We start from the raw sequence: 16,491 nt of genomic DNA, 5'->3' as shown, positions 1-16,491 counted from the left end.
TAACCTACAAATTTTATATTATATTTTTAAAAAATATTTATGGGGTCATGCTAATGAGTGTCTTAAGGGCATTGGTTAACAATCAATTTTAAAGAAAAAAAATTTAACATCACTGTAGGGTCAGTTTCGGTAGCCCAAGCCCAAAAGATATGGGTTGAAGGCCCAGCGAACCCAGGACAATAGATTTGTAAAGAGTGGGCGAGAGAGCTAGGCTGGTTATGAAGTACACAATGGCTGGCTAGGTTACTTGCAGGGATGATAACATGAACTAATGCTTGAACGACTCCATGCATGAATGTCCGAAGAGATGTTTTATTAAGTGAACTCTAGTTACAACATTCAGAGTTACAGTAAAGCTTTTCTTTCTCTTTTTCTCTCTCTTCCCCGTCCCCCTTATTATCAGGGACCCTTCTTCTTTATATAGCATCCTCTCCTATCATCTCCATCATCCACCTGTTCTTCATCTGCGTATCTACTCAAGTGCATGTCACGTCATGTGTCTGCTTTAATTCTTTGTGAGTGGCGGTAGCTGAGGTTACACTGTTCAGGGGTCTTCTCCACATAAATGCGACCAGAAAAGCTGTTGCAGTGAATTAAATGCGGTGGTAGCAGCTTTTTCTTTAGATATTTTTTAGTTCTGATCATCTCCGGATCCACCCCAGGGCTTATCATTATCATTAGAATTGTTAGGAAGATTATTCGGACCTTCCACACGATTGTTTGATCAAGGCCATTTGTGGCCGAGGAGTAAGACGTCTTCGGACTAGTGATGACGTCCTTGGACGGTACTCCCCCCTTGCTTTTGGGCTCCCTGCTTCAGATGGGCCGCCCCAACTACATATTGCTCTTCGGAGATATAATAGTCCTTAGCAGGGTGTCCTGGGCCCATTAAGTAGCTCTGGGTTTCCCCCCCACAATAGCCCCTCAAAATCTTAATTTTTCCCTTGCATCCGAAGAGAAAAAATGGGATTTTGACTTGTCACGGGCTAAAAGCTTGAGAACAGACAAAAATTCGGCCTGGCACGTGTGTAGGTATAGGTGCGCGCGCTCCATCATTGCTGCCGTTGCTTTCCATATTCTCGAAGCGCTACATTAATTACAACAGGGGGCGCCTTGTCCTTTGCATCCAAGATGGGCTATTGATCCAACGGACGGGGTTCTTCCTCGGGATTTTGGCAAAATAACTTCCGCCCCTTCGTTTGACCTCATATAAAATCTTAGAGGTAGACATTTCTTCCCTACTTTGCAACTCTCAGATCATTCCACAAGAACAAGCCACAAACGCTCTGAGTTCTTCCAATCGCCGATTTCGACCCTTCCCAGTGTTCTCAAGAACCCTTTTGCAAGCTCAGAGATCGGTCTCTAGTCCAGTTCCTGTAAGTTCTCATCATCCCAGTTCTTCAGTTTTCTCTTCGGCTGTTCATTCTTCCCTTTGAGCGACCATTTCTTAACTGCTACGTTGCGCCTTCATTTTTCCATTGAGTGATGGGTAAACTCGAGTACTTGGTAGATAGCCCTGCCCAGTTGGAGAAGTTTAGGGCCACATACCGCATACCTCTAAACGTGGGTGTGAGGTATTGCCCTCCGGAGAAGATACTAACTGATCGGAAAATGGGGGAAGTTGTGATTCCCGTCATTACCTTTCTGGAAGGGGGAATGACAATTCCCATGGGCCCTATCACCACTAGCTACCTTTGAAACCATAGGATTACCCCTTGGCAGTGCGCGCCTAATATGTTTAGGATCCTAGGAGCAATTGAGGACCTTAACCGCCACCTAGGATTGGGGCTCACTTGGCTCGACGTGGTGCACATGTACGAGTTCCACAGCCAGCAAGGAGCGGGATATTATTTAAAATCCCAGTCCAACGTTGTTAGGCTTATCTCCTGCCTTCCCAAATCCAATAAAGGGATGAAGGATGACTACGTGATCATCTCGGGCGCATGGTATGACGGCCCTCACTGTCCGACCAAAGCAGAAAAGCCAGGTGGGACACGTTAGTCTTAGGCACACTAACCATAGGCTTAGGATCTTCGTCTTTTAACAGTTTTTGACTCTTCTTGTGTTACTGTTTTCCAGTTTCTAACAAAGTTCTGCTGTGACTTGTAACAGATAAGAGAAACATCTCTCCTCAGCTCAGCCTTACCAACTTCGCTGCGCTCAACTACTTGCTACGATCCGAGATCTTTGTAAGCGAGGACGGACAACTCCGATCGGCTCCCCTCATCCTAAGGTACAAAGCGAGGCGAAAAGACTTACAACCGATCGGCAACGCGATAATCCAGGGAGATAAACGTCTCTGCCGTATCGACGTTTCGTCTAAGGGTTTTTTGGCACCGCACGACCTTCCACTTGTACCACACCCAAACCCCCAGGGTATACCCCCACTCGTCCAGCTACTATAATAAGTTCCCCTCGGACCAGAGGTTGAGGGTGAAAAGGTTGATTCCTCCACCTCGCTAGAAGAACAAATAGACAAGTTCCACTTCGGGAGGGAAGCTTCAGGGGCAAATCAAGTGGTAGAGGTCTCGGACGCCGAGGAAGGAGGTGATAGGCATTCCAGTGTCCACCCATTTTTGGTAACTGCCCTCCCCGACGACTCTTCGGACGAAGACATGGTGGATTTGAAATGCCTGACGAGGAATAAGGGCCAAAAGGCTGAGCAGAAAGGTGCTGGGACCTCTCAACCAGTAGAGATCCTACCTCCCGCGCCCCCTAAGGCTCCTGAACTCGGCCTGAAGCCCATGACAAACTTACAGAAGAAGAGGCCCCACAAGCTTGAAGAGAGGGAGGTGGGGGTGCCCCCAAAAGTAAGCAAGTAGCAGAAGACGGCGAGGGACCGAGGCAAAAGGGCCTCTTCCATTGAAAGCCGTGACGAAAACATCGGGGCTGAGGTCCGCCGAGGAGTAGGACCTCGCATATGGTCCCCAAGGCTTGAGCTGGATGGAGCCCCCATTCTTTGGGATACGTCCCTCAGGAACTATGATGGGGGAAGGGCAGGATACGTTGCTGAGGCCCTGCAGCAGCCACTCCTCCTCCCTCACGATATGGAGTCCTACAGGCGTTTCAACTAGCAGGAGCTCTTCTTATCCCTTAAGAGGGACATGGCCATGGTAAATGAACTTGCTCTCTTAATTTGAGTTCCATTTTTAATTTGCTTTGCTTCCTTTCTTCACCTTGTGCTAAAAATGTGGTCATGCAGATTACTCAGCAGATCTACGTGGCTGAGGAATGGAACAAAAAGTCCTACCTCGAGGCCCAAGTAGCAGTCCAGTCTCAGTCCGAGGCAGAGAAGGCTCTTGGTCTGCTGAAGGATGATTATGCTCGCACATCCAAGCAGCTTAAGGCCGTGACCCGGGAGAGGGACAACTGCAAGGCCGGCCTCCAAAACGCCGAGACCCAAGCCGAGGAGCAGCGCAAACAATTGCGCACGTCAGAGATCAACCTGGCGACCGAAAGGGAACTGGTGAAGGGTCTCAGGGTTGAACTCCAAAAAGCCAGGGAGGGCGCCCGAGCAGCCGAGCAGGCGGTTCAACTGGCCAAGGAGTCAGTTGAAGCTGAGAGAAAAGCGGCATATCAGCTGGGAGTGGACGAGACTGGGAAGCTGCTTACGGAGCAATTTGCTTTGGTTGCTCGCAAGTACTGCTACGTAACCTAGCAAAAGGCATTGGACGTTGCTAGGGTCTCTTCGGACTCCCCCCTGAGGCTACCTAGGAGCATATATTATGATCCAGAGATCCGAGAGCTCCCAGAGACTGACTCTCTTCCAGCTCCACAACTTTTGGAGGTTACGGAGCGAAGCTTGGTCAGAGTAGCTTCCCCATTCGCCCTTGATACACCCAGAGAGGTTGGTTTGCCAGTCGAACCAGCCAAAGACAAAGGTCAAGGGTTGGACGAAGAGAAGACTCCCGCTGAGTCCCAGAGCCAAGCCCCAGAAGCTGCTGCTCAGACAGGCCAAGTTGCTGACCCTGTGATTCCTTTAGTTCCAGAGTAGATACATAGGGCCCCCCCTTTTTTTTGTGTTTTCCTTTTTGTGAGAGATTGTAAGCTACTCTTTTGATCAATAAAGCAGTTTCTCCTTCGCATTTATTTGCTTTGCTTTGTAATACAACTTTCCATTATTATTTAAGTCATGTACTTTAACTTTATTGTGATCCTGATATCATGTTAACAACGCGTATGACTAAGATTAATGTTAGAAAGGGGCAGAATGTATGAGAACTATTACTAAACAACGAAAACTACAGGGGTTATAGTAAAAAGCTCCACAAGCCTTTCCAAATGTGCACAAAAGAACAAGAGGCAAGATTCAAGTCTAAACACTTAAAAGGAATCGTAACATAGTGCTAACTAATCTAAATCATCTGGTCCGAGGACTACAGGCATGAATGGATTCAAGTTTAAACACTTAAAGGAATCGTAACATAGTGCTAACTAACCCAAATCATCTGGTCCGAGGACTACAGGCATGAATGGATTTAAGTTTAAACACTTAAAGGAATCATAACATAGTGCTAACTAACCCAAATCATCTGGTCCGAGAACTACAGGCATGAATGGATTCAAGTTTAAACACTTAAAGGAATCGTAACATAGTGCTAACTAACCCAAATCATCTGGTCCAAGGACTACAGGCATGAATGGATTCAAGTTTAAACACTTAAAGGAATCGTAACATAGTGCTAACTAACCCAAATCATCTGGTTCGAGGACTACAGGCATGAATGGATTCAAGTTTAAACACTTAAAGGAATCCTAATATAGTGCTAACTAACCCAAATCATCTGGTCCGAGGACTACAAGCATGAATGGATTTAAGTTTAAACACTTAAAGAAATCGTAACATAGTGCTAACTAACCCAAATCATCTAGTCCGAGGACTACAGGCATGAATGGATTTAAGTTTAAACACTTAAAGGAATCCTAACATAGTGCTAACTAACCCAAATCATCTGGTCCGAGGACTACAAGCATGAATGGATTTAAGTTTAAACACTTAAAGGAATTGTAACAAAGTGCTAACTAACCCAAATCATCTGGTCCGAGGACTACAGGCATGAATGGATTCAAGTTTAAACACTTAAAAGAATCGTAACATAGTGCTAACTAACCAAAATCATCTGGTCCGAGAACTACAGGCATGAATGGATTCAAGTTTAAACACTTAAAGGAATCGTAACATAGTGCTAACTAACCAAAATCATCTGGTCTGAGGACTACAGGCATGAATGGATTCAAGTTTAAACACTTAAAGGAATCCTAACATAGTGCTAACTAACCCAAATCATCTGGTCCGAGGACTACAAGCATGAATGGATTTAAGTTTAAACACTTAAAGGAATCCTAACATAGTGCTAACTAACCCAAATCATCTGGTCCGAGGACTACAGGCATGAATGGATTTAAGTTTAAACACTTAAAGGAATCGTAACATAGTGCTAACTAACCCAAATCATCTGGTCCGAGGACTACAGGCATGAATGGATTTAAGTTTAAACACTTAAAGGAATCGTAACAAAGTGCTAACTAACCCAAATCATCTGGTCCGAGGACTACAGGCATGAATGGATTCAAGTTTAAACACTTAAAGGAATCGTAACATAGTGCTAACTAACCAAAATCATCTGGTCTGAGGACTATAGGCATGAATGGATTCAAGTTTAAACACTTAAAGGAATCGTAACATAGTGCTAACTAACCCAAATCATCTGGTCCGAGGACTACAGGCATGAATGGATTTAAGTTTAAACACTTAAAGGAATCGTAACATAGTGCTAACTAACCCAAATCATCTGGTCCGAGGACTACGGGCATGAATGGATTTAAGTTTAAACACTTAAAGGAATCGTAACATAGTGCTAACCAACCCAAATCTTCTGGTCCGAGGACTACAGGCATGAATGGATTTAAGTTTAAACACTTAAATGAATCGCAACATAGTGCTAACTAACCCAAATCATCTGGTCTGAGGACTACAAGCATGAATGGATTTAAGTTTAAACACTTAAAGGAATCGTAACATAGTTCTAACTAACCCAAATCATCTGGTCCGAGGACTACAGGCATGAATGGATTTAAATTTAAACACTTAAAGGAATCGTAACGTAGTGCTAACTAACCCAAATCATCTGGTCCGAGGACTACAGGCATGAATGGATTTAAGTTTAAACACTTAAATGAATCGTAACGTAGTGCTAACTAACCCAAATCATCTGGTCTGAGGACTACGGGTATGAATGGATTTAAGTTTAAACACTTAAAGGAATCGCAACATAGTGCTAACTAACCCAAATTATCTGGTTCGAGGACTACAGGCATGAATGGATTTAAGTTTAAACACTTAAAGGAACCCTAACATAGTGCTAACTAACCCAAATCATCTAGTCCGAGGACTATAGGCATGAATGGATTTAAGTTTAAACACTTAAAGGAATCGTAACATAGTGCTAACTAACCCAAATCATCTGGTCCGAGGACTACAGGCATGAATGGATTTAAGTTTAAACACTTAAAGGAATCGTAATAGATTGATATGCTGATTAAAAGAAGAGTTTGATTAATAATAATTCCTTTTGAGGTTATTTACATTCCACGGGCGTGGTATCACATGATCGTCTAGTTCTTCAAGGAAGTATGCCCCAATGCCAGCCCCTGAAGTAATACGATATGGCCCTTTCCAATTAGGCCCTAATTTTCCCCAAGCTAGGTTCTTTGCAGTGCCAACCACTTTTCTTAGTACCAGATCGCCAGGTTCCAAAGGTCTGAGCCTTACGTTGGCATCGTAGCCCTGTCTAAGCTTTTGTTGGTAATGCGCCAATCGGACCATTGCATTTTTCCTCCTTTCATCAACTAGGTCCAAGCTCTTCTCTAGCAGCTCATCGTTACCCGTCGGACTAAACAAGCTAGTTCTCAGTGTCGGGAATCTAGTTTCCAAAGGTATGACAGCTTCAGCCCCGTAGGTCATAGAGAAGGGGGTCTCTCCAGTAGACCTGCGTGGAGTGGTTCTGTAAGCTCAAAGCACATGTGGCAATTCTTCTACCCATTTACCCTTCGCGTCATCTAATCTCTTTTTCAAGCCGTTCACAATGACCTTGTTGACAGCTTCAGCTTGACCATTACCCTGGGGATAAGCTGGGGTGGAGTATCTATTTATGATCCCCAGCTCGCTACAATATCTCCTAAATGCTTTGCTATCAAACTACAGGCCATTGTCCTAGATGAGAGCACATGGGACTCCAAACCGAGTAACTATACTCTTCCACACAAACTTTTGCACGTCGACATCTCGGATGTTTGCAAGAGGTTCTGCTTCGACCCACTTGGTGAAGTAATCAGTGCCGACCAGCAGATATTTCTTGTTTCTTGCAGCCTTAGGGAATGGTCCCACGATATCCAAGCCCCATTGGGCGAAAGCCCATGGGCTGGATAGCGGGTTGAGAGTCCCTCCTGGCTGATGAATGTGTGGGGCAAATCGCTGACACTGATCACATTTTTTGACATAATCCAGGACTTCCTTTTGCATGTTTGGCCACCAATAACCTTGGTGATGGCTCGGTGGGCCAAGGATCTTCCTCCAGTGTGGCTTCCACAGATTCCTTCATGCAGCTCCTCTAATAACAACTCAGCCTTTTCAGGATGCATGCACAACAAGTACGGCCCTGAATAGGAACGTTTGTATAGTTTCTGATCTTCAGACAACCAGAACCTGGCTGCTTTCCTGTGAACTTTATCGGCTTCTCCCTTCTCTTTAAGCAGGACATCTTCTTTCAGAAACTTTACTAATGGGTCTATCCAACTGGATCCAACCCTGACCTGATGTACTTGAATTACTTCTTTTCCTGCTTCAGTAGGCTTATGCAAGTCCTCAACGAGGATAACTCTCGGCAAATCTTGTGCCGAAGAGGTGGCTAGAGTGGCCAAGGAGTCAGCGAGTGAGTTACCACTTCTAGGAATATGCAGCAAGCTGAAAGACTCAAACCCTGGCTGCAGACGTTTAGCTCTGCTCAAGTATCCCTGCATTCTTTCGTCCTTTGCCTCAAACTCCCCCTGAACTTGACCCACGATCAGCCTTGAGTCAGAGAATACCTTTACTGCCTTTCCTCCCATCCTTTGGACCATACTCATCCCCATCAATAGGGCTTCATATTCCGTCTCATTATTGGTTGTCGAGAAACCCAGCCTTAATGCTTTTTCAATAACGATTCCTTCGGGGGATATTAGCACTAGCCCCACTTCGGAGCCTTTCTGGTTTGCAGCACCGTCCACGTACGCCTCCCAATGGGAAGGCTCTTGTTGAGAAATCATGCCAACCGACTTTTCATCCATGTCCGATGTCAGCTTTACTTCTTCTAGTCGGGGCTCCGTGAACTCGGCTACCAAATCAGCAAGTACTTGGCCCTTGACTGAGGTGCGTGGCATATACTTGATATCAAAAGCCCTTAGGATCGTCCCCCATTTTGCAATTCTTCCAGTATAGTCCGCACTTCGGAGGATAGCCCTGAGCAGAAGCTCGGTGAGAACGACGACTGTATGGGCCTGGAAATAATGCGGGAGCTTTCGTGTACCGTGCACCACTGCTAAAATAGCCTTTTCCAACGGTAAATAACGGACCTCGGCTTCATGCAGCGACTTGCTTACACAATAAACGGGCTTCTGCACACCGCCATCTGCTCGGATCAGAACCAAGCTTACAGTATGGGTAGCCACTGCGATATACGCAAACAAGACCTCGTCGGGCTCAGGGCTGGACATGATTGGTGGTCGAGCTAGATAATGTTTCAACTGTTGGAAGGCCATAGCACACTCCTCTGTCCAGTCGAACCCTTTCCACTTGTTAATCAGGGAAAAGAAGGGCCAACACCTATCCGCTGATCGAGAGATAAATCGATTTAGGGCTGCCGTCATCCCTGTCAGTTTCTGAACCTCCTTGGGATTTTGAGGAGCTTGCAACTCATTGATGGCCTTTATCTGATCAGGGTTGACCTCAATTCCCCTGTGAGTCACCATATATCCCAGAAACTTGCCTGACCCCACACCAAACGAGCACTTAGCGGCATTCAAGCGTAGCTTGTACTTCCTGAGAACTTCAAAGGTGCTTTCTAGGTCCTTCACGTGCTCGGCCACCACTTTGCTCTTCACCACCATGTCGTCTATATAAACCTCAATATTTCTTCCCAGCTGTGGTTTAAACATCCTCGTCATCATCCTTTGGTAAGTAGAACCCGCATTTTTTAAACCGAACGACATCACCTTACAGTGGTAGTTACCCGTGGGGGTCACAAAAGCAGTCTTCTCCTGGTCTTCCAGGGCTAAAGGTATCTGATGATATCCTTGGAACGCGTCCAAGAAGCTCATTCGGGGGTGTCCGACGGTGGCATCTACTAGCCGATCGATTTTAGGCATGGGGAATGGATCTTTAGGGTATGCCTTGTTTAAGTCAGTGAAGTCCACACATACTCGCCATTTTCCGCTCTTCTTCTTCACCACCACAGTATTTGTCAACCACTCTGGGTAGAAAACCTCTTTAATAGCCCCAGCTTGTTTGAGCTTTGCCACTTTTTCTCTGACTGCCTCGGCGTGTTCCTTAGATGGACGCCGAGGAGGCTGCTTCTTAGGGGTGATCATGGGGTTTACTTTCAAATGGTGGCATATAAATTCCGGATCCACCCCAGGGGCTTCATAAGCGTTCCAAGCAAATACGTCGAGGTTTTCCTTAAGAAGTTGCACTAACTCCTCTTTTTCCTGCAACGGCAATTGGGATCCGAGTTGAAAGAATTTTTCGGGATTATTCCCAATTATGACTTTAGTCAAATCTTCGCACCCTGCGCCCTTGTCCGGATCTTTAGTGGGCGATGACTGGTGCTTTGGTTGCTATAAGCCCCTGGTCGACGACTCGGCTCCTGGCTCGTGTTGAATGGCAGCCACTAAGCATTGTCTTGCTACAGATTGATCCCCCCGGATTTCGCAAACCCGGCTTTCGGATAGGTATTTGATTTTCTGATGCAAGGTGGAAGAAACCGCCCCCAGCGCATGAAGCCAAGGTCTGGCTACGATTTCTGTATAAGGTGAAAAGACATCCACAACTATGAAATCCACCTCTACCACCTCTGAGCCAGTCTGCACGGGTAGTCGTATTTGGCCCTTCGGGGTGACAACCCTTCCTTCGAAACTGATCAGCAAAGAACTATACGGTGTTAAGTCACTGAGTTTGAGGTTCAGCCCCCTGTAGAGGTCAGGGTACATTATTTCTGCAGTGCTACCTTGGTCAACCATCACCCGTTTCACATCGTACCCCTCAATTCTGAAGGTGACGACCAACGCATCATCATGAGGCTGGACAGTGCCCACCTTGTCTGCGTCCAAGAAACCTAAAACTAGTTGATCGTCCAGTTTGCAACTCTTAGGACCCTGGCCAGATTCCCCCGCAGGTAACCGATCCACCGACATGACCTTGGATGGCCAGGATCCTGTTCTCCCTAGGGCTGCGAAGATAACATTGATAGTTCCCAGAGGAGGTTTCAGAGGATCGTCCCCTCGGGAGTCCGTGTTCATCGGACCTCCTCAGCCACTGGTGTGGTGTAGGAGGTGTCGTAGTTTCCCCTCGCTGACTAGTTGTTCCAAATGAACCCACAAGTTCCTGCAGTCCTCAGTCGTGTGCCCATGATCCTGATGGTATTGGCAGTAGAGATTGCGATTACGTCTGTCAGGATTCCCTGCCATCTTGTTTGGCCACTTGAAGAACGACTCGTTCTTGACTTTTTCTAAAACTTGATGGACTGGGTCTCTGAATACGGTGTTGACAGTCTGGGGATTGGCTGCTCCTAACTGCGCAGGAAAATCTCTCCTCGGTTTGCTGTTGGTGTATCGATCCAACCTAAAATCCCTCCTGTCCTGGGGGATAACCTTCTCCTTGCCTTTTCCTTGTTGTTGGTCTTCTTCAACTCTCTTATACTTCTCAATGTAGTCCATTAGCTGACGCATGCTAGTAATGGGTTTACCAGACAAGGATGTCCTTAAACCATGATCGGTAGGAAGGCCGAGCTTAAACGTTTCTAGGGCCATTGCATCGAAATTGCCCTCCATGTCGTTAAAAATCTCCCAATATCTGTCCAAATACACCTTCAGTGTCTCTCCTTCCTGCATGCTCAAAGACAGCAGAGAAGACAAAGGTCGGGCCACTCTTCAGCAGGTGACAAATCGTGAACCAAAAGCTTGGGTGAGCTCTTTGAAAAAGCTGATGGAATTTAGACTCAGCCCATCGAACCACCTCATGGCAACTGGCCCAAGACTAGAAGGGAAGACCTTACACATCAGCGCTTCGTCCCTGGAGTAGACAACCATCCTTTGGTTAAAATGACTCACATGTTCCACGGGGTCTGTTTTACCGTTGTAGATGGTGAACGTTGGTTGATTAAAATGCCGAGGAAGTCTCGCCTCTTCAATCCTGCACGTGAAGGGTAACCTAGAAATCTGGTTCAGAGCCCTGCTCATGGCGTCGTTTCCCACGTCTCCATGTGGTGGACTTCTGCGTTGCCCCTTACTATGAGATTCTTCTTCATAGGTATAGGACTCGCTGGCTGATGTCTTGGATTTATGTTGATAAATGACGTCCGACTCGTCATCTGGGTCCTCATCAGAGTACGAGGGAGCTCGTTTCCTCTTTGCATGGCGTAACTCCCTTTTTAGCTTTTCAATCTTCCGCTGTAAATCTCGGTTCTTCTCTGCATGGGACATGTGACTCCCCCCATGTGATTGGCTCTGACCAAGGGGCACGGTGTGCACGCTACCCTCGCGGTCCTGTCTCCGCTCTAGGTTAAGAAAGGGGTCAACGTGCTGGGATGCCCTAGACTCCGCTTCTTGTTGACCGTGTCCAGCTATCACCTACTGTTGTCTCCACCCCTGCACAAGCTCTCCCCACAGACGGCGCTAATTGTAGGGTCAGTTTCGGTAGCCCAAGCCCAAAAGATATGCGTTGAAGGCCCAGCGAACCCAGGCCAATAGATTTGTAGAGAGTGGGCGAGAGAGCTAGGCTGGTTATGAAGTACATAATGGCTGGCTAGGTTACTTGCAGGGATGATAACATGAACTAATGCTTGAACGACTCCATGCATGAATGTCCGAAGAGATGTTTTATTAAGTGAACACTGGTTACAACATTCAGAGTTACAGTAAAACTTTTTTCTCTCTTTTTCTCTCTCCTCTCCGTCCTCCTTATTATCAAGGACCCTTCTTCTTTATATAGCATCCTCTCCTATCATCTCCATCGTCCACCTGTTCTTCATCTGCGTATCTACTCAAGTGCATGTCACGTCATGTGTCTGCTTTAATTCTTTGTGAGTGGCGGTAGCTGAGGTTACACTGTTCAGGGGTCTTCTCCACATAAATGCGACCAGAAAAACTGTTGCAGTGCATTAAATGCGGTGGTAGCAGCTTTTTCTTTAGATATTTTTTAGTTCTGATCATCTCCGGATCCACCCCAGGGCTTATCATTATCATTAGAATTGTTAGGAAGATTATTCGGACCTTCCACATGTTTGTTTGATCAAGGCCATTTGTGGTCGAGGAGTAAGACGTCTTCGGACCAGTGATGACCTCCTCGGACGGTACTCCCCCTTTGCTTCTGGGCTCCCTGCTTCAGATGGGCCACCCTAACTACATATTACTCTTCGGAGATATAATAGTCCTTAGTAGGGTGTCTTGGGCCCATTAAGTAGCTCTGGGTTTCCCCCCGCAATCACTTTTATAAAAAATAAAAAATAAAAACTGTCTAAAAATATATATATTTTTTTCATAAAAATATTCTTTAAATTGATTATTTGAGCCGGCTTTCATGAGCCAACCAAATTTGTTGATCACAATTTCTTTTGTCAGGACTTTACTGCAGCTCTAGCGATGAAAAGAAAATTATGGGTCCATGTGAAAAATTATGGTGTCTATAGATGCCGCAGATTCGGTGGTACTGGCCTTTAGTGTTTGGTCTGCCCAACGCTACCATTGCAGATTTCATTTATGCATTATGCTATTTAATGATGTCTTCCATAAATCTGAACTTGTTATTAGACATAAATGGTGGCCCACAGACACAGTCATCTTTTCTGAAGAAAAGTCAATGTATGCTGTTGCTTATGTTCCTGTCTGGTTTCTTAAGTTCCTTTCGGAGTTATGGTCTATGTCCACTAAATGTAAAATGTTCACGGCTCTAGCCGGCAAAATAAATGTAAAATGTTCACGGCTCTTGCTGGCAAAATAAATATTCTCTCTCTGTTTATAGTTCGACAAGTTATTATTTGATGCCGACCTTATGCAAATATTTGTTGAGTTTATGTGGTTGGTTCCCCCTTTATATAATGTAAGCTACAGCCTACAGGCTATAGTACTGTTACTTAATTTGGATACAAGTAGGGTAGACTGAGAGGTACGCAAATTTATTAGCTAGCAATTCACATACGAGCCTTGGAGTAGTTATGCACCATGAATTGGAGTAAACTAGACTAGTATGTAAATATATGGGTAGAAGTTGACATAAGAGCCTGGGAGTAGTTATGCTTTTACAAAACTGCACAAACCGCTAATCCTTGTTCCTTGGCTTATCTGCTTGGTTTTAGGTAGTATTCGTTCAAAAAACATAAAAGTGAAGCAGGTAATTTTGATCTTTGAAACACTGAAGAAGACTTTCTCCACAGGAATCTACGTAGGATAGTAAAAAAGTGACAATAACCAACCCCAACAGAGTTTGGTACCAACTTGAAAATAGAAACTTATAGAGAAATTGATGGCCTTGATTTAAATAAAAGGCAATTTGATAGAATAACAATGTTTTCTTTATGAGTGACATAGCTCACAAAGTCACAAATTCTCACTAAATATATTATAGGCCTAGCGGGTGCCAATAAGCCACCTCAGCAATAAACGACCATGTAGGCCAAGACCCCTCTACTCTACCCTGTGTATCTCACCCTCACTGTCACAAACAATGGCATAAGTACCAATTGAACATATACATATATCAGTAAAAAAAAAAAAATCTAGAATTGACCACCCTCAAATGTCTGTCCAAATTGCCAATTTCCTGGAACCACGTCGTAGCTAGTGACAGTCTTTCCATCACTGGTGGTGACTTGGAATGAGAGACTTTGTCCATTGAGGTTGTTATTGCTCTGCCAATTCTGGCCCCAGTTCCTTGACATGGTTTGCCACCCTGTGTTAGACCCTTTGATGGACACTGATTGAACATCTCCTGCACCTCCAACATTGGTGATCAACACCAAGTTGAAGTAAGAGTGACCATTGATGGTAAACCTTATTCCTCCTTTCTTCACACAGGGGACCCTGTTTTGATCAACACAAGCAAGTAATTGAGATTAGCATACAAAGCATTTTCATGACGAGTAATGATAGACAACATATTTCACTATTATTGACATGGATTGTTGTGATAGAATTAGAGGTTAATGATTCATTCTCGTTGTGTTCAATACCTTCTAAAGGCTATGGGAACAATTCCAGCTTTGTATTGAGCAATTTGCAAGAAAGCAGGCTCAGCCAAGTCAAAGTGTTGAAGAGGAGGATTGCACCACCCACCATTGTCGTTAGACAAGGCATTGTTAGGAGGGCAGAAGTTAGTGGCAGTGACGGTGAGAGTACCAGGGAGACACCATCTAGGATCATCATTGCATCGCATCTCATAACAAGCTCCACAGCTCAAGCCATTGTTGAATAGAGCAGTGCTGAGTGCTGCAGTGTTAGTCCCATATCCTTGGCTATAAAGATTTCCATATCCACAAGCACCCCCTGCAAACAATACCAACATATATAGCCCCATGAGAAACCGCTCTCCATAGAACACTCATTCTAAATGAAACCTATGCTTATGGTTACTTTATGACCAATTAATATGTTGACTTGTATACCAATGCCCCAAAGCAACATAATTTAACTAACTTTTACTTACTCCAAACTTTTTTCTTCTAAGAAGAGAAATTCTAAAAGTTTAACTTATTTGTGTATTTGTTGAAAGTTTATTAATGTATCTTTATGTCTAAAAAAAGATGGAAGTTCTAAAAAGTTGTATATAAACAAATAAGTTAAAAAGTTAAAAGTAACAGTTGTTACCAAACAAACACTTAAACTTACCCATTGTGCCAGAAGCGTCTCCCCCACCATAGAATGTGGCATGACCAGTTACCCACCCTCCATCATCTCCATAAGTGCTTTGGAGGCATAGGACAAAGACCAGAAGAGCAATAGTGGAGAATGCTGGGATAGCCATTGTGTCTATGCTTGTGTAGAGAGGAAGAGACTAGAGAGAGGGTTTGAAGTTTGAATGGAAAGTGCTTAGTGCTTAGACCAAGGGGAATGGGGATTTACTTATATAGGAAAGGGGGGGGGCGTAAAGTTTGGACCTTTGAGGTGTTAGAGAAGTGGGGTCATGTTGTAGAACAATACAAGTTATTCATTCTCACATTTCACAAAAGAGCCAAGAACCACAAAAGCATATTCATATTTTCAGGTCATATACAAGGATCAAAGTGCACATGCAAATGTTCTGGTTAGACTACCAACTGTTTAGCCATACGACCCCACATGCACATGCATTTATCAACCGTTTTCTTTATCCTATATTATTTTCCTTCTTATAATTATAATATTTTTATGCTTGTTACGTGTGGTTTTTGTGGTATTTACTTCTTCAATGCCTGAGATTATGCAATCAGCTAGCCAATAATTCAGCTATTCAAGGCCTTGATTGGGGAGCTCTTGAGGTCACAGAAGTCCAACTTGGTGGGCTACTGATATACCAAACGTAACAGAAGAAAATGGGTCATTTATACATAAAGGAATAGTGCATGCTATTTTACACATGTTTTTGCACCAATTACTCCGTTTGAGAATGAGAATTTACAGATTAACAAGTAGCTCATTAGATGTTTACTAAATTGGCAATATTGCTGGTGTTTAAAGCCATTTTGTAATTGTTTTACTTTCTCGTTGCTGAAAAGTGAAAACCAAACAACAAATTATAGTAACATTCGGTAAAAAGGTACCACACGAGCTATCTTAAACCAAGAGGTCGAATTTTTCAGTTCCACGAGTTTGATAATTGATATGATTGTGTTAATTAAGGAGATACAGAATCTGATAAGAGTTGATGTGCCATGAATAACTCCAAAAAGAACTATATATCATATGTCATGCCTAAATAATAATGTAGTAATAATCTCATTTACTTACCAACCATATTAATCTATCTAGTAGTTACATATAGCTCATCATCATCAGGGTTTCTAGATTCGGTTGTTGGTTACTTAAACTAATGACCTATCGTGTAAGTAAATTATTATTATTATTATTATATGTGTCATGAATAGCATCAAAACGGTGGATTGTCAATGCAAAACCATATTGATTAGTGTCAAGGGGGTGTCCCTTGGACACGTGGTTACTTTTGATGCAAGGATGGATTTGTAAGAAATTAAATTAAGAAGTGATTGT

The 16,491-nt window shown here is 44.2% G+C and overlaps 2 protein-coding genes across 2 annotated transcripts; both read right to left on the bottom strand.

Moving 5' to 3' along the window:
* Positions 1–10,560: 10,560 nt before the first annotated feature.
* On the bottom strand, positions 10,561–11,733 carry LOC136062570 (uncharacterized). The gene is made up of 2 exons (XM_065761765.1): positions 11,362–11,733; positions 10,561–11,136 (listed from the first exon to the last, which is right to left on the bottom strand). The coding sequence occupies exons 1-2, from the start codon at positions 11,731–11,733 to the stop codon at positions 10,561–10,563; spliced, it is 948 nt and encodes a 315-aa protein (XP_065617837.1).
* A 2,024-nt stretch (positions 11,734–13,757) lies between these two features.
* On the bottom strand, positions 13,758–15,389 carry LOC112019461 (expansin-A8). The gene is made up of 3 exons (XM_024051977.2): positions 15,133–15,389; positions 14,478–14,790; positions 13,758–14,328 (listed from the first exon to the last, which is right to left on the bottom strand). Exons 1-3 carry the CDS (start codon positions 15,266–15,268, stop codon positions 14,025–14,027), a joined length of 753 nt encoding a protein of 250 aa, XP_023907745.1. The 5' UTR covers positions 15,269–15,389; the 3' UTR covers positions 13,758–14,024.
* Positions 15,390–16,491: the final 1,102 nt, after the last annotated feature.

Source organism: Quercus suber, unplaced genomic scaffold (genome assembly GCF_002906115.3).
Source record: "Quercus suber isolate HL8 unplaced genomic scaffold, Cork oak 2.0 scaffold_428, whole genome shotgun sequence".
NCBI lineage: Eukaryota > Viridiplantae > Streptophyta > Magnoliopsida > Fagales > Fagaceae > Quercus > Quercus suber.
The sequence above is the reverse complement of the archived record's forward strand: the minus strand, read 5'-3'. Positions and strand labels throughout refer to the sequence as shown.